Below are 21,581 nucleotides of genomic sequence, written 5' to 3' on the forward strand. Positions count from 1 at the left end.
AAAAAAAAGGTTATAGCTCTATACCTACATACAAATTGAGCTCAGAATATCATGGCTCTTGGATGAGAGTGTTGTTGCTAAAAAGGATTTGCAGTAAATTTAATGGCTCTTTAAGGCTCCGCTTGGGTGTTCATAAGGGAAGGGAATAGAATGGAATGGAATGGAATGGAATGATCATAAGAGAACGGAAATGAATGAAATGGAATGGAATGGAATATATTTAAGTAAGGAAAATGAATGGAAAAGAATGTAATTAAGTAACATTGATTGGATGTTATAAAATAAAGGAATGGAAAGGAATGAAAATGAATGAAATATAAGTAATCTTGTTTGGAACCAACATGGAGGGAATGAAATGAAATCAGTTTATGACAATATTACTATTAGACCCCCATTTTAAAATAAAGAATTGAACATACAAGGGCATTTTGGGAGTTTTAGTAAAAAAATCATTAAATTTAATTCTATTCCCTCCCATTCCTTCAAATTTTGGGGGGAATGAAAATTTGAGATTTTAAGGGAATAGAGAGGAATGAGTGTTCCCTTCTACTCATTCTATTCCCTCCTACTTAAACTCCCAAATAAGGGAATGCATTTTCCATTCCCTCTATTAAAACTCCCAAACAAGGAAAATGAAGAATATTCTATAATGATTCTTTTCATTCATTTCCATTCCATTCCCTCCTCCCAAGAACACCACCTTTATTTGTAGAGGTGAGAGCTCAAGGTGATGTAGTTTGAACTTTGAATCATAGTCTTCAAGAGTTATCTTAGTTCATATTCATCCCTTGTGTTGATTGGATAAGTGTGCATATCATAAAAATTCAAAAAAGAAAGATGAAAAATCAGATCAGGGCATTGAAGTGTCGATTGGAGGGAGTGTCCATGGGCACTCTGATTTCTGGTCAAAGTGCCAATTGGCACTGTAACCCAGGTTTATCCAATTTCTACTATTTTTTATTTTGCTCAAAATTCTAATAAGTTTTTCTAGATAAATATAAGTTTTGTCTAGCATTTGAAGGGAGAGAGAGAGAGTCAACAATATTGAATAATTGTTGCAAGTGTCTGATACAACATAATAGCCTACAGGGCACAAAATTGATCCCTTCATATTTCAACCCTTATGATCTATAATCCAGTGGCAGAGATTTTAAAACCAAACCAAATGAATATAGAATAATGTATGATTTGCAAATCTGAGTTGCAGAACATCAACTATACATCAACCACAACTCCTATTTACCTGCCAACTGGGTTGAGAAAAGAAAAAGAATACACACAAAAAATATAAAAGGAAGACGGAATAAAAAGAATAGTTACATAACAATTGGTTTATATCTCCTATTATAACAGGTGTGCCCACATGTTCATATCCTGAAGTTTCTGCAGCTCAAATGGCAACCTGATACAGAAGTAAATAAAAAACTATAAGACCCCAAAATTGGATAGTAGGAATTAACAAAAGGTTAGTATATGTTGTTTCATCACATGAGAAAGAGAGAATCCTCTCCACAATGAACTAACTCAGTTTATAGAATCAATATTTTAGGTTCATCAAAAAGCTGTACTGGTGAAGGCACCCTTGCTCTCTTTATCCTAGAATCTAGATTCTGGTGGGACCTCCATTAACAAAAATTGAGCCATCCTACCTAGCATTTTTCAACCATAGAAAGGGATTTTGTACATGATGTAGGACACAACATGGGGTCAATTTTTGTTGTATGTTAATCTTTGATATTTCGTGTAATATTATATGGTAGTGTATTAATTATGGTATTTGAGAATTTGGTTTATGGAGCCTATAAATTGGTCCCTATGTTGTAAAATGAAAGTTGTAGTTTATTATCAACAAAAATTTTTCCAAGTTATTTTCTTTCATCTAGTGAATTTCAAAGCGTTTGTGATTTAAGGAGGCCCGTACTTTTAGCTAGAATGAGATTTTACCCTCACCGTCCAGTTTATATTGCAGTAACCTTTGGTAAGACTCTGTTGGAATCTTAGCTAGATATAATTTGCAGTTACACTAGCACAAAATATTGTGTCACAATATACGAATTGGTAATAAACATTCACATGAAGGCCATGGATTATAGATACGATGCTGTTTTAAGTATCTAACCTTAATAAACAAAACATTGTAAATAAAGAACTTGCTTCCTCTCTTAACTAACCTTTAAGCTAGGGATGTCCTCCTGCAAGAACCACCATGGACCTTTTTGGATGATAATCTGAAAGCACAAAAGTGGCCAGTTGGAATTTAGTCCATCACACATGCTAATACTATGGCCAGAATAACATGATAATATCAATCTCAAGAGATCTTGTAAGTGAAGTCAATATCAAAGTTTATTTTCCACTAAGAAAAATGAACAATTAAATTTAACTAGTGTTGCTAAGGGCAAAATCTTAATATTCATATCCAAATTCATCCAGTACCTACTAAAGTGTCGTTGATATGCAGAAACCTCAAATAAATACAGTAGAATCACATTAATACAAGTGTGCGATGAGCTTGACCCAAAGTTTGATTATCTATGTGCCATATCAACTTGAATCATAGCTTGTAAATGTCCAATTTAACCTTGTAGCAATTTGCAAAGGATAGTGATGGTAAAGAGAGAGAAAAAAGATTTTGCACAATTCAGCACGTACCTCATGTATCCAGCCACTGTTCGCAAGCCCATGAAAAGAGTTAAACCAGACCAAACACCCGAAAGACCAATAACAGAGGGAGCATAGAGCAAAAATGCAGAAGAAATTGCCCCTACCACCATCTGAAAATTATTTGCATATGTTAAAAGAAATGATATAAACTAATCGAATGGGTTAATATCATGGCCACTATCTTGTCAAAATAGTTAATCAATATGACAAGGCAGCTTACCATAGAGATAGCTGCATATGAAAAGTCTGAAATTCCATAATGGAGGCCATCAAATATATAAGCCAGAGCATTGATAGGTTGACTGGCACTGACAAACTGTAGCAGATTTAGGCAGGAGCTTATAAACAAAATGATGAAACAAATAACAAAATTTGGACACGATCCAAGGCTAACAGAGATACATACCAACAACCCGGATCTTACAATTCCTAACACTTCAGAATCATTAGTGAACAATGTAGCTAATGACCCAAAAGACACGCCCAATATGATAGCTAAGGAAACGCCAGTGAATAGCCCTGTCTGAGGAAACATATATGATGTTATAAAAAATACTCCCAAAGGGAGAAACGGGAAAAAAGAAACACATTCTTTCAATTGCAAGGTATGTGCTAAAACTAAAACAATAACCACATGCAATAAGTCACCTTTAAAGCAAAGTAAGTGATTTCTTTCACAGTGCTGTAGTCACCTTTAGCAAGGGCACTTGCAATAAGAGCCTACATTCAATAAATGCTCTTCAATAATTTGGTAAATTAATGTAAACATGTAAAATAATAATGCAATCACAAGATTTAACAAGAACAAAGGCAAAGAAAAGGAATTTGCAATCATATGCAAACACCTTAACTGTGAGGACAACAATAGGTACCAATGAAACTTTTTAATTTAACTCCAGAATATTAAAAGCTGAGGTAGGCTACCCAAGGAGTTTCTAGTCATGAAAATTAAAGGCAATGGATTGCCAATGTATCAACCTTAATCTCTCTTTAATATATACAAGTGTAACAGGATGTTACCATATTTAGAAATTTATGAAAATAACAAAGTTAGGAGACTCTGGATGGCGCAAGAAGGGAGGATTTATAGGAGATTTATAGAAAAGGTTTGTGATTACACATTGCATACCTGACCAGATGCAGCTTGTGCATCAGCAAGGAGAGATACAGATAACCACACTTGCAAGCATATCTGATGAGCTGCCATTGCTAATGGTCCAAGACGAGCAGCCATTGATGTGCTCAAAGTTATTGTCAAAACAGCAGCTAGGGTTCTCCCAAGAAGAAAACCACCTAAGGAAAAAATTCTGGTATGTGAGTGATCAATGCACAAAGAATTAGATACTGTCATATACATTGAAAGTGGAAAAAATAAATGTGCTCATTCACCATTTGACAAGTGGTAGTTTAGCATGGTATTAGAGCAGTGGTCCTGAGTTTGAACTTTGTCTTCATCTTCCCTCCCATTTGAAAGTTAAACATTCCACATGTTGGGACTTGGGACCCACTTATTAAGACGGAGTTTGGGCCCACAGATGAGGTGGTATATTAAAATAATGGTTAAGTGATTATATTCACCATTTCCTAGCATGTTATGTAGCTTCGAATTTTGTCTAAAAAACATCAAAGCATTATTAAAAAACCAGTCAATCAATCCAGAAAATGCAAAATTTTGATTGTCCCACTTTTTGGACTATATAACATGAGAAACACATAATAGATCTAATTAAAGGAGAGAATGACTTCCATTATAGCTGCATGGAATCAGCAAAAGAGTCAAAGAAGATGTCCCTAAACCAAATATAAGAGCAGAATAAAACTCACCAGATTTTAGGTAGCCACCAAAATGCAAACTTTTTGCACTGGGAACTGATAACACAGTCCTTTTATTAAGATACCAGATCATCAAAATGGTGACAATGTATCTGGAAAATGTGAAAGCATATAGTTTCAGTTATGAGGCTATGAATAACAGAAGCAAAAGGAAGAATTCTAACAGTTGAAGTACATACTGAGAGACAACAGTAGATATGGCAGCACCAGTTACTCCCAAGCGAAAATAATACATAAGTAAAGGAAATAAAAACACAGCTGACAAATTTCCGAGTCCTGCAAATAAATCATCTACATCCATTAGTTAGTTAACAAAAAATCTGATAGATAATGCTGAATTGGAGGTCTGCTTGGTTGTAAGCAAAAGATTCAATCCATGGGAACTGGCATGTGTAGAATAACAACTACTTTGTGATAGAAACAATAAGGTGCTAAACCAATATCAACGGAGTTCTACGATAGATGAAATATTTAATAACAGAAATTGAATAAAGTGACTTCATTTTTATGATTTGATATATCACTTTCATTGCATCATTGTGGCCATCTTACTAAATTCATTAAGAAAAATAAATTATATGTAATGTAGTTGTATGTTCTTGCACATGTGATGTTTGACATTATCAGGTCCTTATTTAATGTTATATTCCAATGAGATCAAAGGAAAGCCAGGGAAAGAGGGGATAGGGGGGGGGGGGTTGGTTACTGTTAGGGAGACGACACCCTGGGAACACTTCAATTGAGCCCTTATATATCATATAGGGACACTACATAACCCCAGAGTTTAAGCCTATGAGATTGGATCCAATTATGTTATATTAATTTCTCTACTTCTTTAATTTTTCCCGCCCTCCATAGGAACCCTGTTCATATCTATGGGAATCTCGTGTTTTGCCATTCTTCATTGATCTAGCACTGTTGACAATGCTATATTCTAGGGCCTTTTTCCAAGATAATTTATATGGGCATTGTGGGCTTGGGTATGATGCACAATTGTGTGAGCTCCAAGTGCACACATTTTGTTGCCACCTTGCCAAAACCTACCATAGCTCTTTTTTTTTTTTTTTTTTTGAGGAATAACCTACCATAGCTCTGATACCACCTGCTATGTAGATAACACCTTGGGGAGACTTCAATATAGACCTTAATATGTTATATGGTACAACACTTAACCCAAAATATTAAGCCTATGGGTTTGGACCTAATTAGGTCATATTAATTCATCAGATGAGCACTACTTGAAGCATTAGACATGTGACTAAAAGAGGGGGGCAAATATGTACAAAATCACAGGGTGGTTTATACAGCTATAATAGCTTTTAGCCGGCATATATATATATATATATATATAAATTAGGGTGGCTTAGTATGCATCAAAAAAATAGTTTTTTCTTTAAATCTTTCTACAAATGCTTTAAATAATATTAAAAAAAAGCCAAGATAAAATGACTGTTTTTTGTGATATATGGATTTATGTTGGAACAGTGACACATGCTCATCGCATAAAATACCAGTGCAGTCCAATGACATTCATATTCCTTTCTGCATATAAGTTTCAGAAGGTAAGCTGAGCACTTGCCTAGACATAATACAGGGGTCTTTGTATCCTTGAATCCACGGAAGATGCCTTGAATGGCCAGAGAAACAACAACTGCAGGAGCACCAATTGCTCTAAGTTTAAGAAATTTTTCTGCTGGAATGCGCATGGATGAAGCCTTTTTACAGAAATAAGTATTAGAAGTTAGTTCACTCTATAAATGGAAAATGGAATGTGAGATCAAAATTACAATGCAAATGTTACTCGTCAATAGGAGGTAAATAATAGGAATGCACTAATATCATATGTACTCTTAACAAAGTTTTACTCACAGATGATATGCCCATAATGTTCAGAAATATTCCAGACCCCAAATACATTGCCAAAGCCTCAAAAGTACCAATTGCAACTGATAAAAGTAAGGCAGTAGAGACTGAGGGTAGAAGCTTTCTTTCACCCATTCCATCAAAAGCTGTACATCAATTATTTCAAATAGAGAATGAGATTCAATATTCTGGGTCAATTATCTTGTGTTTCATTTTTTTCCCCAATGTAAGCGAGGAACTCAATATGGCATGCTTTGAAGTTCAAGAGAAGAAAGTCTAGCATCTGTTGTGGTTTCACCTGAATTAGATTCCTTGCTTGCGCTCTTTGATATGTCTTCAGCCACAAATGATGTCGCAACACTGAGAAGAGGGATATTGAAAACCTTTGATATGATGTTGAAAATTGACATAGAAAGACCTGCTGATGCCAACTCCAAGGGCCCTTTTCAAATGGATAAAACCAAGGGCTTATTTAGCATATGCTAAAAAGGTACTTTTGCACAAAATATTAACTTTAGCCAAAGCAAGCAAGAATCAGTATGAGAAAGTAACCAATAAATGAAAATCCAACTACACAGTCACCAAATTTCTTGCATTAGTTGTATGATGCATCATATTCCAAATATCTAATAAGCCAAATGTGAACAACATAAGAGTATATAGGCCCAAAAATCCTAGAAGATTGATACTCCAAACTCTCAGATTCCATTTAGATCACAGGAAACAGGGTGGAATGGAAAGAAAAATGGTTAAAATTCTTATGATAGGAAGCTAATTTCTCAAGCAATTAGATGGTTTTCCTTTCCCTCATTACTTCTGTGACAAAAAATGGAGCCTTTATAAACCATCCTACATGCTTCATATTCCAAGTGTGTCCCTCCCAATCAATCAATAAAATAATCTCTTGAATATGGAAGTGATTGAAGCCAATTGTGCATCAACTCAGTTTTGACTAAACCTAAACCAGGCACTATAGTTGGTAGACAAAGCTGACAATATTTGATGACCAATTATGCACATCAACCAAAATCAAGACAAAAAGTTGCTAATTAAGACAAAACAAACTTAAGTAACAAAAATGACTCAAGCTTAAAGGAGCCCTGCAGCAATTTTAGATATGACACATGTCATTAAGCTGATTTCATCCCCACTATTTATGATTACCCATTGTTTGATCGTAGTGGTTTATTTGATAGAGAGAACTCATTGAGTAAAAAATCTAACCCAATCTTCCAATGTAAGCAGTTTCCATCAGTTGTGCCAAGGGCTCAATTGCTTGTCCAGCAATTGCTGGTAAAGAAAGCATTATAAGCTCAGTTTGGACACTTGGAGTGTGTGATTCACTGGTTGAGAGTGTCTCATCAATCTCACTGTAAAAATTTTCAGGAATTCAATAAAATTAACAAATCTAGAATCAAAAGATAAGCTCAGAACTTTGTAGCTAAAAAAAAGAAAAAGAAAAAAAGATAAGCTCAGGGCTTCACTGAGTTCTCCCACAGTGATGCAATACTATTCAAAGTACCAAATTTTTTAATTAATACTCAAAACTCATTTGTAATAACAAGTAGCAAAAATGAAAAAATAAAAAAGGTTTTTAAGTCTGGCATCTTACAAGATTCTCTTGCTTGGTACGGTCCCATTTTTGGATGCTACAATATCCTGAACCTCCAAACTAGAAGCACTCAACTCATAATCTGATGTTTGTTGCTCACTAATCAACCCACATCGCCTAGCAACATTGCTAAACCTCAATTGTCTATTATCACACGCGGCAAAGTAAGGAACATGATGACCTTCCCTTGAGATTTTGGACCCAAATCTTTTCGCCATGTTTTTAATTGACCTTCTTTCACATTTCTTAAAATTAATTCCACAAGCCAGTGAACCAGACAGTTGGGTTATTTCCATATTGCAATAACCAAACTATGAAAAACTTTGACTCAGGAGCAAGATCCAAGGAAATCTCCTGCAAATGATCAAACAGCAAGTAAGTGACACTCAATACCACATCCAAAAAAGAAAAAGTTACTAATACCATACCATACCTTTCTTCTCATTCTTTCTTTGTTCACATTTATTCATATGAAAATGTGCTCTCATTCAAACTATGGTCAGAATTTTACAAAGTTCTTCCAACTCACTACATGGCAATTCAATAGACTTTCTATGCGTACTTTTATCACGCTACCTATCGAATAGTCATGTGACTTTTTAAAATTATTTAATGAATCATGTAATTTAATACAAGTAGATGGCCTTTTGAACTGTCACATAATGGGTTGGTTGGAGGAGATTCCTCAGATTTGTCCTTTGAAAACACTTTTGTTTCGTTTGGATGCTTAGAGAAGATAGGAAAAAGGCTACCAGGAAACACCTCCACCAAAATGAAAACTACAATGTGGCATAGAATTCTTCCATACTATGAATTCCAAAACCACTTACACAGGTTACAGCAAAAAACTAATTTAAAAAGTTCAATCTTTTCCCTCAAATTTTCTCAGAAACCAATTAGACAACTAACGGATAACAAACCTATGGTGATAACCTCTGCACTGCCATTGTTAACTACTTCAAACCCATTACTCAGCAGTCAGCATTATCACCAAAATAACTCATTTCCGTTTGTTTGCTGAGAAAAACGTGTGGGAAAGAGAGAATTTTTAAAATTTAAGGAGGTGGGTAAAAAAAAAAACCCAAGACAGAGTTTCATTCCAGCCATTGAAACGCATAGTTAGCTACTAATGCAAAGGTTCATCGGAAAATTCCAAAATGTGGGACACAGAGATTACCTGCGAAGCTGGTTTTAGCTGGAGGAAAGCTTAGTCAGAATCAAAGAACAAGCTTAACGAATGGCTGTGGTTGTGTGTGTGTGTTTGTGTGTTTTTCTACTATTTTTCTTAAAATGTGATTGCTACAATGTCACACTTTTGGCGTTGGAGATTATATATTATGGTGTGTGAGACTGAGTAGGTGACTGTGTGAATTATTAGTTTGTTGAGCACATTTATTGCGTTTGTTTAGACTTATGAGCAAATGGCAGAAAAGTTGATATGTATTTAGTGATGTCTTAATCAAACACGTTCTGGCAGCAATAATTAGCATAGTATGAGCACCATACAAAGCAAATTACAGCCCAGGGATATCACGTGTCATGTTATAACCATGTATTACATTTTTCAGCCAAAAAAAACCAAAAAAAATGTATTACATTTATGGGGTAGCATGGGGTATAGGATAGTGCTATGGCTTATTCAACTTTGTGGGTAGGAAGTCACTCGTAAATAGAGTGGTAAGATTTAGCTCCAGTGCACTGGAGCTGACATGATTTGAATACATGACATGTATTTGATTTTTATCACGTGTTTGAATTGTGTCGGCTTCAGTACACTAGAACATGGGAGGTAAGTCAGGTCTTAAATGGGAAAGTCATATTTTGATCTTTACTCCTATCTATTTTTGAAGAAAGCAAAAGAAAAAAATATTTACCCTTTATGGTTCATCTAAAGTACCAATTGGTTTTAATTTAAGTGGGATTCGAACCTATGTCCTTTATGGGTTGGCAAAAAACTATATTAGTTTTTATTTTTAATAGACTATATTAGTTGAACTAATAAGAAACACAACATATCATTTAATTTGTTTAAAAAGTCAATGCATTTTTTCATTAGCTTTATTTGAGTTTAAACTAAAGATAGCTGGTTTTAAAAATTTACTCTTTTTATTAAAAACACAATGTATTCAATAATGTTCTTTTAAAAAGTTAAAATTTTTAATAGAGATTAACAAAAAAGGGGAGAGGAATTATGAAACGGAAAATAATAAAATTACGATCAAGTTTGTTATAATTAAATTATCTATCAATAAATATAATTACTAACTATTTGTTTGGTTGAGAGTGGAAAAGTAGAGAGATGAAAAAAATGAGTTTGAATAAATTTACTCATATACCATTGTTAAAGAATAATATCCAATTAAAACAAAAAAGCGACAAATAATTACGAAAAAAAAAAACAATCACCCAAATTTATTAAGAAAAAAAATTATGTCTAAAAAAAAAAGCACATCTAGTTTAAAAAAAAAAGAAAAGTATCATGCTAGACCCTAGAAAATCAAAAGAAAAAAAAAAGAATAGAAAAAAAGAAGAAATAAAAGAAGGGCAACGTTACTGCCCGGAAGAGGGAAAAAAAAGATGCCCAGGCCTAGAAAATCAAAAGAAGAAAAAAAGAAAAAGTAACGTAGCCCAGGAAAAAACAAAGAAAAAAAAGAAAAGGAAGAAGAGGCAACGTTGCCAACAAAAAAAGAGCAACAAGGCAACGTTAGAGGAAGAAAAAAATAATAATAAATGCAACTTGAAGAAGCCCATGTGCACATGCATATGGACATTTTTGTCAATCAAGAAAAAATATATTCCCACTCAATTTTCTCTTTATTTTGGGGAGAAAACTTTTTGGAAGATCTGGGGAGAAAATAACTGGGCTCTATCATTTATATTTTTTCTTCTTCATCTAACCAAACACACTCAAAAAAAAGTTTTTGTTTCTATTTTTTCTTCAAAGTTTTTCATCCACCTTATTTCAGTTCTAAACAAACACACCTTAAAAGTTTGATACCATAATAATAGTTAATAAATTGATTTTTTTGTGTTACATATGATCTGCTAAGTCAAAAGAAAGAAATGATTTCTTGTGCTTTTAATTTATGACTAGTTATAGGGGTTGGTCCTGTTCTAACACCGAGAATAACGTGAACAAAATGATTGAATTGTGCTTTTAATTTATGACTAATAATAATAATAATTTTTTTGAGGAACAATTTATAACAAATTATTAGATGCTGGTTTTGAGTCTTTTGTCATTATTGTCCATTGCTTTGAAACTCTCAACCAGATTTGTCGGTTCAATTCATTCGATTTTGAATCTTCCTCTATATATTTTATCATTGAAAATAAGGAGAAATTGTCAAAAGACTAGGCCATAAATACTTTTTACAATTTTATTCATAATTATTGTTTATTTGAAATTTTGAATTGTGATTAAAGTAAAATGCATTGATTCGATCACATTATATATATTATAAATTGATAATAAAAAAAAAATACTATTAATAATTTTTTTTAGAAACAAATACTATTAATAATTGAAAAATATACATTATATTATATGTGTGTGAAACTCATTCCAATAGAAAATTGAACTCCGACCTTTATCTTCCATATCCTACAAGTACTTATATTTATAAAGTGACTATCGTATCAAGGGTGTGCGGTGATAATTAAATTATCAATAGTTGAAACATATTATTGTGTTCCATCACTTAGATTGGACAATCATTCCAAGAATCTAGTCTAAGAGTAATGCTATAGCTATTAATTATTTTATAACATTTTTATAAATTATTGATTTTTATCTAGACTCATTATTAATCTCACTTTTTTATTTACCAATAATTATTTACCTGATTACTGTCTATAAATTTTTTTTAGGTAATAAATTTTATTAGGGCACACATTAAACTATCCAGTTTTAAAAACATTTTCTCGAAAATTGAAAAAATTGTAAATATTTTTTTAATTTTCGTAAAAATATTTTAAAAAATAATTAATTATTCTGTCCTAGCACATTAGCAAAATCCATTTTGCATTTCTAGAGTACTTTTCTCTCCATATTTCACATGTGATTTGGCATTTTCTATTTATTACGAGTTATGACGTCGTCCTTCCCAATTATTGGGAATGTAAAGCAGAATGAAACACGTCTTACCTTGGATTTTGGTAGAGGTCCACGTTCAATTAATGTTTGTGAAAAGTCTAGGGAGTAGGGACACAAGTAACTTGTGTGTGACTTTTGATTGAATTTTTTTTGTCACAACTCGGATTTCACCGGTAATTCTTGGTGTTTCACGTTTTCACATTCGGTTGGGAGGATCAAAAAATAAGAAAAAGAAAAAATTTAATTTTTAGTTATGTATGTTTTGTTGGGATAAATAAATACAAGAATAAAAAACTTTTTTATTTGATTGAAAAAAAATTAGATAATAAAAAAAATATTTGTATAAATTTATTCTCATGCACCAATTACATAAAAAAAATTTAATAGTTTATAGAAAAAACCCTAAATTTAGGAAAAAATAACTAAACACTAACATTGAAATATAAAAAAAGAAAAGAAAAGAAAAAAGAAACTAATGTGGAGAGAGGAGAGGTAGATAGTAAATGAGTAATTTTTCATCTAAGCCTCTCTTTCTTCCCCCATTTTCTTCCCAATGGGCCCCACCAAAATCACCCCCAAACCAAATAAGGGCACTATTCAAAATCCCCCCCCCCCCTTTTTTTTTCCTTCCTCATTTTCCTTCCCCTCAATCAAATGGGACCTTAGGATAGATCTTACTACTTAAATTTATGGTGGAATTCATCATCAATGTGAGAAAATGAAACACCACATCACTATACTCCAAAAATATTGTAAATAGTGAAGAAAAATTAGTAAGTTTATATGAAAGTGATTATTCATCACTTGTAGACGATGACTATAATAAGTTGTGGTAAAATTTATTGGAGGAGGTTTGACAAAAAAGAAAAAAAATGGAAGAATGTATATTTGCCTTTATATCCCTCGTAAACGAGTGTTAGAGGTACTGTAGGATTTATGGGACATTTGATTTATTTATTTTAAAAAATAGAAGGCATAATACTTTATCATTATTTATTTATTTTTGTGTTGAGTTACCACCAAATTCACTTAAATTTACTACCATTCTTGTATGAAATCTTGCACATATGAGATGCTTATACATATTGTAGGGACTCGATTTGTATCAAACCACAACAGGGTTGGATTCGCACGTAAAAAAGGCCCATACAATATCATTTGTAGAGCGTGGGTTTGAAAGGTTAGGCCTTGGTCACCAGGCGGTGGGTTTTCCGTGGTGTTCATACATGGTTAAGTTTTCTTCACCCCTGGAATTTTACTCTTGGAGGTGGGCTGGGAGGCTCTGGTTTTTGGCCATTTTTCCCAGCCCCTTCTCTAGATTACTTATTTTTCCTTTTATACTAGCCTTCGTTCACTGTCCTTTGTCCACGTGTAGGGTCAACCTTTCCAGGACTGATAATTGTCCCATCAGCCTATACCCAAAGTCGTTGGGGGTGGTTGTAAAAGCCAAAGAATGCGGCTCTGTCAGGTGCAGAGTATTGAATGGCAGTAAGGGCAGCTTTCCCTTGATATTTTGGATTTTCTTTCAATCTTAGTCCTATACCGTTTTTGTCCCTCTGTCCGATGGGACTTTGGGTTCTGCCGATGACTGAATTGTCCTCGGCTGTATCCCAAGGCTATCTTATGCTTCATATTATCGGGCTTGGGCCATAGCCCTCCTCGGCTTGGACCTTTGGATTCTCCACGGGTAAATGGGCCTGGCCCATAAATTACTTGGGCCCCACAATAGCCCCTCAAAACCCTGCTATCCGACCTCCTAGTTGGAGAGGAGAGTTTTGGCAATACCGAGCCTTTATTACAGCTCATTTAGTTCTGACTTTCATCAATATTGGCGGTTTTCCACCTACCCAAGAGACGTACCGGTCTACGAGACGTTCCTCCTAATTCATTAAGGACGCGCTCAAGCCGTTTGACTACCCAAAGCGGGTCTTTAATAGTTTCCTTTTACGAGATCTTCCAGATTTTCATGGTTACTGAGGGCGTGGGGAGACGGAACGGGCGTACTCTTGTTTACAGATTTCCTTGGAGATCTGAACGTATTAAGTACCCTCCGTTTAGCCCCTCATATAAAAAGAAAAGGCGAGAGTTGTTTCACTCGTACCTGAACCACTTTAATCCCCCCAAAATCTGAAACCCTTAGACTCTTCTCAAAGTTTTAATTTTGCCCTTTGGTTATTCCTTAAGTTGTAATACCTTCGCCATAGTAGTAATCAATGAAGGAATCGTACCCCTCTCAAAAACACCATGTTCTGACAAAGCTCGAAATGGCCCGATCAGGGCAAGGATGGCGGAGACTCAAGATTTGTCTCACTTTCCTTTCAGCCAAAATCCGAAGCAGGGGCTCGTCACGTCAACCTTTTGGTGTGATTGAGCCGAGGACATCCCTTATCAGTACCAACCGGCTTCTCACAAGCATATCTAACATGGCACCAGTGTGTTAGGAGTCAGGACCGAGGCAGGGACTGAGTGCCCCTGCTTCTTCCTCTCTTTGTTCACTGGTGCCCCCTCTGCCTCTCTTTCTTCCTTTTCATCTCTTCTCTCTTCTTCTCCTCCTTCCTTACTCATGTCCTCCATCTTCTTCATTCATCTCCTCCATCTTCTTCCTCCATCTCTTCCACCTTCTTCTGAAGAAGGTTCCCCTCTCAATATGGGCGATACTGAGGTAGAATTTGGAAGGACTTCGGAGGCAAGTTTAACAAGACACCTGGTTGTTTACTTATCTGTATTGCGAGGTTTTTTTTTTATTATTTCGACAGTTTACCTTTTGTATAGGCTTGTTTAAGCCCCTCTTTATACATTGTAATACTTTTTTATATTAATAAGAATGGTTATTATTTGACTTCGTATGTTCTATCTCTTTATTTTCGAAATGATAACGCAATACATAGGCACACAATCCAGTTAAATAATATCCGGCTCCGTATTTATAAAAATAATCCGGCTTAATAATACTGAATCAAACAAATGATATTTAGGGCTGAAACTCCCATGAGGCAGGAAAAGCAAGGGCATTATGATGAGCTTACTAAGTCGGCCTAGCATAATATCGCTAACCTTAGAGTACGATACTTGGGGCCCTAATCCTTTATCAAAAAGAAGGGCACTATTGTGAATTTGCAAGTGCTGTTCGGCACAATAATATAACATTTGAATTAATGACACTTAGGGCAAGAATGCTTACCAAGAAAAAAGATATCACCATAACTTTAATAGAGTTGCTTGGCATCACAATGCCGACCTGTGAAAAACGATACTTACCGCAAACCTAGCCGAGATGATAGCTCAATGCTCGATGCGTTGTAGGAAGTAAGCCATCTGAGGACGTATCATCCGTAGAATGGACAGCTCCCCTAGGCTACTGAATAATGGGGCGTTTCACCATCTTCTTAACACTCCTATCGACATTGACCTTTTACAGTATTTGAGCCGATGATTGAATATCTTAGAATTGTTATTAGGTAGCCAACTTTACAAAACTCAATCTTTTTCTCATCTAAGTAGTTGGTTTTCCCCATAGGCTTGAGTCCGAGGACCATGCAATGCCTTGGTTTTGTCCAAAACTCAGTTTTCCTCATCCAAGTAGTTGGTTTCCCTATAGGCTTGGGTCCGAGGACCATGCAATGCCTTGGTTCTGTCCAAAACCTAGTTTTCCTCATCCAAGTAGTTGGTTTCCCCATAGGCTTGAGTCCGAGGACCATGCAATGCCTTAGTTCTGTCCAAAACCTAGTTTTCCTCATCCAAGTAGTTGGTTTCCCCATAGGCTTGGGTCCGAGGACCATGCAATGCCTTGGTTCTGTCCAAAACCTAGTTTTCCTCATCCAAGTAGTTGGTTTCCCCATAGGCTTGGGTTCGAGGACCTTGCAATGCCTTGTTCTGTCCAAAACCTAGTTTTCCTCATCCAAGTAGTTGGTTTCCCCATAGGCTTGAGTCCGAGGACTATGCAATGCCTTGGTTCTGTCCAAAACCTAGTTTTCCTCATCCAGTAGTTGGTTTCCCCATAGGCTTGAGTCCGAGGACCATGCAATGCCTTGGTTCTGTCCAAAACCTAGTTTTCCTCATCCAAGTAGTTGGTTTCCCCATAGGCTTGAGTCCGAGGACTATGCAATGCCTTGGTTCTGTCCAAAACCTAGTTTTCCTCATCCAAGTAGTTGGTTTCCCCATAGGCTTGAGTCCGAGGACCATGCAATGCCTTGGTTCTGTCCAAAACCTAGTTTCCTATCCAAGTAGTTGGTTTCCCATAGGCTTGAGTCCGAGGACTATGCAATGCCTTGGTTCTGTCCAAAACCTAGTTTTCCTCATCAAGTAGTTGGTTTCCCCATAGGCTTGAGTCCGAGGACCATGCAATGCCTTGGTTCTGTTCAAAACCTAGTTTTCCTCATCCAAGTAGTTGGTTTCCCCATAGGCTTGGGTCCGAGGACCATGCAATGCCTTGGTTCTGTCCAAAACCTAGTTTTCTCTTCCAAGTAGTTGGTTTCCCCATAGGCTTGAGTCTGAGGACTATGCAATGCCTTGGTTCTGTCCAAAACCTAGTTTTCCTCATCCAAGTAGTTGGTTTCCCCATAGGCTTGGGTCCGAGGACCATGCAATGCCTTGGTTTTGTCCAAAACCTAGTTTTCCTCATCCAAGTAGTTGGTTTCCCCATAGGCTTGAGTCCGAGGACCATGCAATGCCTTGGTTCTGTCCAAAACCTAGTTTTCCTCATCCAAGTAGTTGGTTTCCCCATAGGCTTGGGTCCGAGGACCATGCAATGCCTTGATTCTGTCCAAAACCTAGTTTTCTCTTCCAAGTAGTTGGTTTCCCCATAGGCTTGAGTCCGAGGACTATGCAATGCCTTGGTTCTGTCCAAAACCTAGTTTTCTCTTTGCGTGGGACCTTGGCTTTAGGGAAGTTAGCTCCTCAGCCAAGCCCCTAGGGTTATCTAAGCGATTGACGCTAGCCAACGTAGCCCTTAGTCAAGAATCATAGACCTTAGCGGAACTTTACACTAAAACTCTATAACCAGTTGTTAAAAATGGCAAAGGAACTCTCTCAACCTATTGTCTATGCCAACACACAAGCCTTTCCCACAGACGGCGCCAATTGTAGGGACTCGATTCGTATCAAACCACAACAGGGTTGGATTCGCACGTAAAAAAGGCCCATACAATATCATTTGTAGAGCGTGGGTTTGAAAGGCTAGGCCTTGGTCACCAGGCGGTGGGTTTTTCGTGGTGTTCATACATGGTTAAGTTTTCTTCACCCCTGGAATCTTACTCCTGGAGGCGGGCTGGGAGGCTCTGGTTTTTGGCCATTTTTCCCAGCCCATTCTCTAGATTACTTACTTTTCCTTTTATACTATCCCTCGTTCACTGTCCTTCGTCCACGTGTAGGGTCAACCTTTCCAGGACTGATAATTGTCCCATTAGCCTATATCCAAAGTTGTTGGGGGTGGTTGTAAAAGCCAAAGAATGCGGCTCTGTCAGGTGCAGAGTATTGAATGGCAGTAAGGGCAGCTTTCCCTTGATATTTTGGATTTTCTTTCAATCTTAGTCCTATACCGTTTTTGTCCCTCTGTCTGATGGGACTTTGGGTTCTGCCGAGGACTGAACTGTCCTCGGCTATATCCCAAGGCTATCTTATGCTTCATATTATCGGGTTTGGGCCATAGCCCTCCTCGGCTTGGACCTTTGGATTCTTCACGGGTAAATGGGCCTGGCCCATAAATTACTTGGGCCCCACACATATCATATGTATTTATATAGAAAAATATTTTCTTTTATTTAAAAAAGAAAAAAAAATTTCTATTATTATGATTATGAAAATGAGTAATGTTACTGTAAGGGGCGTATTTTGGGGCCCAGGCCCGGTGTGCAGGCTACTCTGGCCCAAAAGACCCTCAATAATGAATTTGTAGAGAGTGGGTCGAAGAACTAGGTCAAGACAGAGTGCACGTAATTGTCAGCAAGCCATGCAACCATATAAACGTGGGAACGTTTTATTTAGCTTCTTGAGATAACAGTTTATGAAACATCAACTTGAACTTTTCTTGTAGAACTTCTCTCTTTTCCTCTCTCTTTTCCTTGCTTTTTGCTTTCTTCCCTCTGATCCCCTGATCATGGGGGTTTTCTTCTCTTATATAGTATCCTTCCAATGACAATGGCCCTACACTTGTTGATCATCTGGGCCTCTACTTGAGTGCCTGTCCCATAAGACATCATCCTCCTTTTCTGTGAGTTGCACTGACCTAGATAGTACTGTTCTCCTGTCCTCTCCACATTAATGCGGCTGAAAAAGTAGCTTCCTTGCATTTAATGCGGCAGTGGTGGTTGCCCCCTAGGAGCCCAGCAATCTCCTTCGATTTGGGACGATTTCCCCCTATGTGAAGGGCTTGTGTTGGAGTCCCATTTGATGCGTCCGAGGAGACGTTCCTCCTCGGACGCCTCTTAGATGGGCCTGGCCCGGCCCAACAGGGTTGGGCTGGAAGCCCTTTGGCCATGTCCTCACTTCTTGTCATGATTGGGCCTTGCACGGGTGCCAAGGCCCACTGTTGACTGGTAAACTTAGCCCCCACAATAGCCCCTCAAAATTCCAACTCTTTCTTCGTGATCCGAGGAGGAGAGGTGGGATTTTGATACCCACTGGATGGTTCGCTGGTGACCTCTGTTTTGCACGTGCGGAGGCGTACCCTCACGTGCCTTATTAATGCTGCAGGCATTTATTGTCCCTGGGGAAAGTAACCGCAGCTTTTGAAGTATTACGTTCTCTTAATCCTACGGTTGGGGACCGGATCTACGGTGGACAACATTTCATTTACTCTAGGCGGGAGTGTGTCTGTCCAACTTCCTCTGAGTATATAAGGCTTTGGAAGGCGTTCCTTCCTCGCTTTTGACGAACACTCCAGTATTCAGAACACTTTAGAACCTTCTCCTTCAGCGCATTCTCACCTTTGCCGCCGTTCTCTTGAAGATTCCGTCAAGCGCCTTTCCCGTAAGTGCACGCTTCTCCTTCGTTTTTCTTCATTAGGTAGTCTGCCTTCACGTTGTCTAGGATTAGAGGGGATGGGTAGGCTTGAAAAAATGGTAAGTACTCCGGCCGGTAGGGCGGGCTTCAGGGCGAAGTATCGTATCCCACCGGAGGTAGGTTTAGAGTATTGCCACTTGGAGGAAATTCTTATCAGGAGAAGGACGGGGGAAGTCGCAATTCCAATGATAGCCTTCGTGGAAGGAGGAATGACGATTCCAATGGGGAGAATAACTAGGGACTACCTACGTTGTCATAGGTTGGCCCCACACCAGTGCACCGCGAACCTGTTTCGGATCCTGGGGTGCGCCGACGCCTTAAACGACCAGATGAACCTCGGCCTTTCATGGCACGACGTGGTTCATCTTTATGAATGCCATAAGCTCGGAGACTCATATTACCTAAAGTCCAGGACTGACGAAGTGAGATTGATATCCTGTCTTCCCAAGTCCAGTAAAGGCTTGAAGGATGACCATCTGATCGTCTCCGGACCATGGCATGACGGCCTTCACTGTCCGACTAGGGCAGGAGAGCCAGGTGGGGTGTCGTAGATTTAGATTCCATGGGGAGGGCTTTAGTTTCGAGCTCTTCCCCCTTTTGCTTTTCGTTCTGTTCTTTTTTAAACTTGTTGGTTTGGTTGCAGGCCTCCTCGGACTAACACAAACCCTTTAACTGCCTTTGCAGACAAGCAGCGAACTTCCCCTCGGCTGAGCTGTGTTAACGTCCCAGCTCTAAACTTCCTCCTGCGATCTGAGATTTTCGTGAGTGAGGACGGACAATTGTGGTCAGCTCCCCTGATTTTGGACTACGTTCCTCTCACTCGATCCTTGGTGGACCCCGGCCAAGCTATAAGGGCTGGCAGTCCTCTATTGGCACGTATTGACGTATCCATATCGGGGTTCCTCGCTTCATCAGACTTACCTCCTGTTCAACTGCCTCCCCAACGCGCATTTCCCCCAGTGATTATCCCGGAGGAGGAGGCTGGTTCTTCACATTCATCCTTGGAAGAACAAATAGACCAGTTCCACTTTCCTGAGGAAGGAGAAGTATCGGCCAGGGTAGTAGAGCTCTCAGATTCTGACGCCGATCTTGACCGTGCTTCAGCGGCTCCTGACACTGGTCTAGTCATCGCACAGGTTGACACCAGTGAAGAAGTTGAAGAAGAGGGAATGGACTTGAAGCCAAGGGCAGGCCTCAGGGGCCTTATGTCAAACAGGAGCAAGGGGCAGTCCTTCAGGGATGCTCCAAAGGAACAAGCTGCCAAGAAGGCTCCTGCTCCTCCTTTCCTTCCCCCCTCGTCGGACGCGCCGCTGCAGCCTATGCCTAACTTAAGGTGAAAAAGGCAAGTAGAGGAAACGGAGGAGGGAGAGATTGGCTGCGAGAAGGCCGGGCCCCAGAAGAAGGGCAAAGAAACGAGAGAGTCTCGTGATAAGAGGACTAGGTCCACTGATACTCGAGACGAGGCAGCCATTCGTAGGGAACAACGTACATGGTCACCTCGGATCGAATTGGAGGGTGCCTCGGTCCCTTGGGATGCTACCCTATGGGAGTCCCAATGAGAGCAGGCATCATACTTGGCTGAGGCCCTGCAGCAACCCCTTCTCCTGCCTCGTGATATGGAGGGGCTCAGAAAGACCCGCCAGCCAGAACTTTTCATGTCACTGAAGAGGGACATGGCCATGGTAAGTGGAGTCTTCTCTCTCGTGACTATATTGCGCATCCTATTGCCGTTTATGTTTTAATAGGTTTTTATTTACTTCCGAGCGCAGGTCACTCAGCAAATTTACGTTGCGGAGGAATAGGCCAAGAAGGCTCGCGAGGACTTGCATAAGGAGGCTCAGTCCCGCTATGCCGCCGAGAAAGCTACTGCTGACCTCAAACTGGATTTTGAGCGTCAGGATAAAGAAATGAAGGAGGTGAAGAAGGCTCATGCGAGTGCGGAGGCCGGCGTTAAGAATGTCGAAAAGCAAGCCGAGGAGCTGCGCTTAAAGCTCCGTCAATCTGGGGAAAAACTTGCGGCGGAGCAGCAGGCGGTCTCTACGCTCAAGGCTGAGCTTGCAAGGACCAAGGAGGAGGCCCGTCTGGCCAGGGAGGCCGCTGAGAAGGCTGTAGCGGCCTCGTATGAGCGTGCAGTGCGTGATACGGAGGCTAGGATTGCCGAGGAGGTAGCCATTGTCTGCAGGGAATACATCACCATGTCCTGGAATGTAGCCTTGGATCGGGCAGATGTTCCAGCAGATTCTGATCTCAGGAAGGCTGAGAACATCTTCTTTCCAGAGGATGTACACGAAATCCCTGACGAGGACGCCTCCAAAGAGCCTCATCCAGCTGACTCCTCTATTCTCGAGGCCGGGGGCAATGAGCAGACCGTGCAGGACAAGCCACCTGAGGATAGCTTCTCTATCAATGAGATCGTCACACAAGCCAAGGGGGTTGCCCCGGGAACCCAAGTAGCTGAGGATTAGCCCAATCCTGCTCAGGGCCCTTAGGAGACTAGTGTAGGATTTGTTAGCC

The 21,581-nt window shown here is 38.7% G+C and overlaps 2 protein-coding genes across 2 annotated transcripts; one reads left to right on the forward strand and one right to left on the reverse strand.

Annotated features, from left to right (window-relative positions):
• Nucleotides 1-1,031: 1,031 nt before the first annotated feature.
• On the reverse strand, nt 1,032-9,338 carry LOC115977504 (protein DETOXIFICATION 45, chloroplastic-like). Its single transcript, XM_031099384.1, has 15 exons — nt 9,150-9,338; nt 7,973-8,326; nt 7,585-7,730; nt 6,659-6,802; nt 6,367-6,506; nt 6,077-6,212; nt 4,677-4,773; nt 4,489-4,589; nt 3,794-3,957; nt 3,313-3,384; nt 3,071-3,187; nt 2,885-2,980; nt 2,653-2,774; nt 2,172-2,228; nt 1,032-1,402 (listed from the first exon to the last, which is right to left on the reverse strand). Exons 2-14 carry the CDS (start codon nt 8,266-8,268, stop codon nt 2,174-2,176), a joined length of 1,686 nt encoding a protein of 561 aa, XP_030955244.1. The 5' UTR covers nt 8,269-8,326; nt 9,150-9,338; the 3' UTR covers nt 1,032-1,402; nt 2,172-2,173.
• An 11,345-nt stretch (nt 9,339-20,683) lies between these two features.
• On the forward strand, nt 20,684-21,532 carry LOC115974022 (uncharacterized protein CG45076-like). The gene is made up of 2 exons (XM_031094248.1): nt 20,684-20,749; nt 20,870-21,532. The coding sequence occupies exons 1-2, from the start codon at nt 20,684-20,686 to the stop codon at nt 21,530-21,532; spliced, it is 729 nt and encodes a 242-aa protein (XP_030950108.1).
• The last annotated feature ends 49 nt before the right edge of the window (nt 21,533-21,581 follow it).

This window comes from Quercus lobata, chromosome 2 (genome assembly GCF_001633185.2).
Source record: "Quercus lobata isolate SW786 chromosome 2, ValleyOak3.0 Primary Assembly, whole genome shotgun sequence".
Classification (NCBI taxonomy): Eukaryota; Viridiplantae; Streptophyta; class Magnoliopsida; order Fagales; family Fagaceae; genus Quercus; species Quercus lobata.

Coding starts and splice junctions, on each gene's coding strand:
- LOC115977504 (XM_031099384.1), bottom strand. CDS start 8,268: ATGGAAATAACCCAACTGTCTGGTTCACTGGCTTGTGGAATTAATTTT. Junction 7,731..7,972: donor GTACCAAGCAAGAGAATCTT/GTAAGATGCCAG, acceptor AAATTTTTACAG/TGAGATTGATGAGACACTCT. Junction 2,229..2,652: donor ACAGTGGCTGGATACATGAG/GTACGTGCTGAA, acceptor TTGTGCTTTCAG/ATTATCATCCAAAAAGGTCC.
- LOC115974022 (XM_031094248.1), top strand. CDS start 20,684: ATGGAGGGGCTCAGAAAGACCCGCCAGCCAGAACTTTTCATGTCACTG. Junction 20,750..20,869: donor TGAAGAGGGACATGGCCATG/GTAAGTGGAGTC, acceptor GCGGAGGAATAG/GCCAAGAAGGCTCGCGAGGA.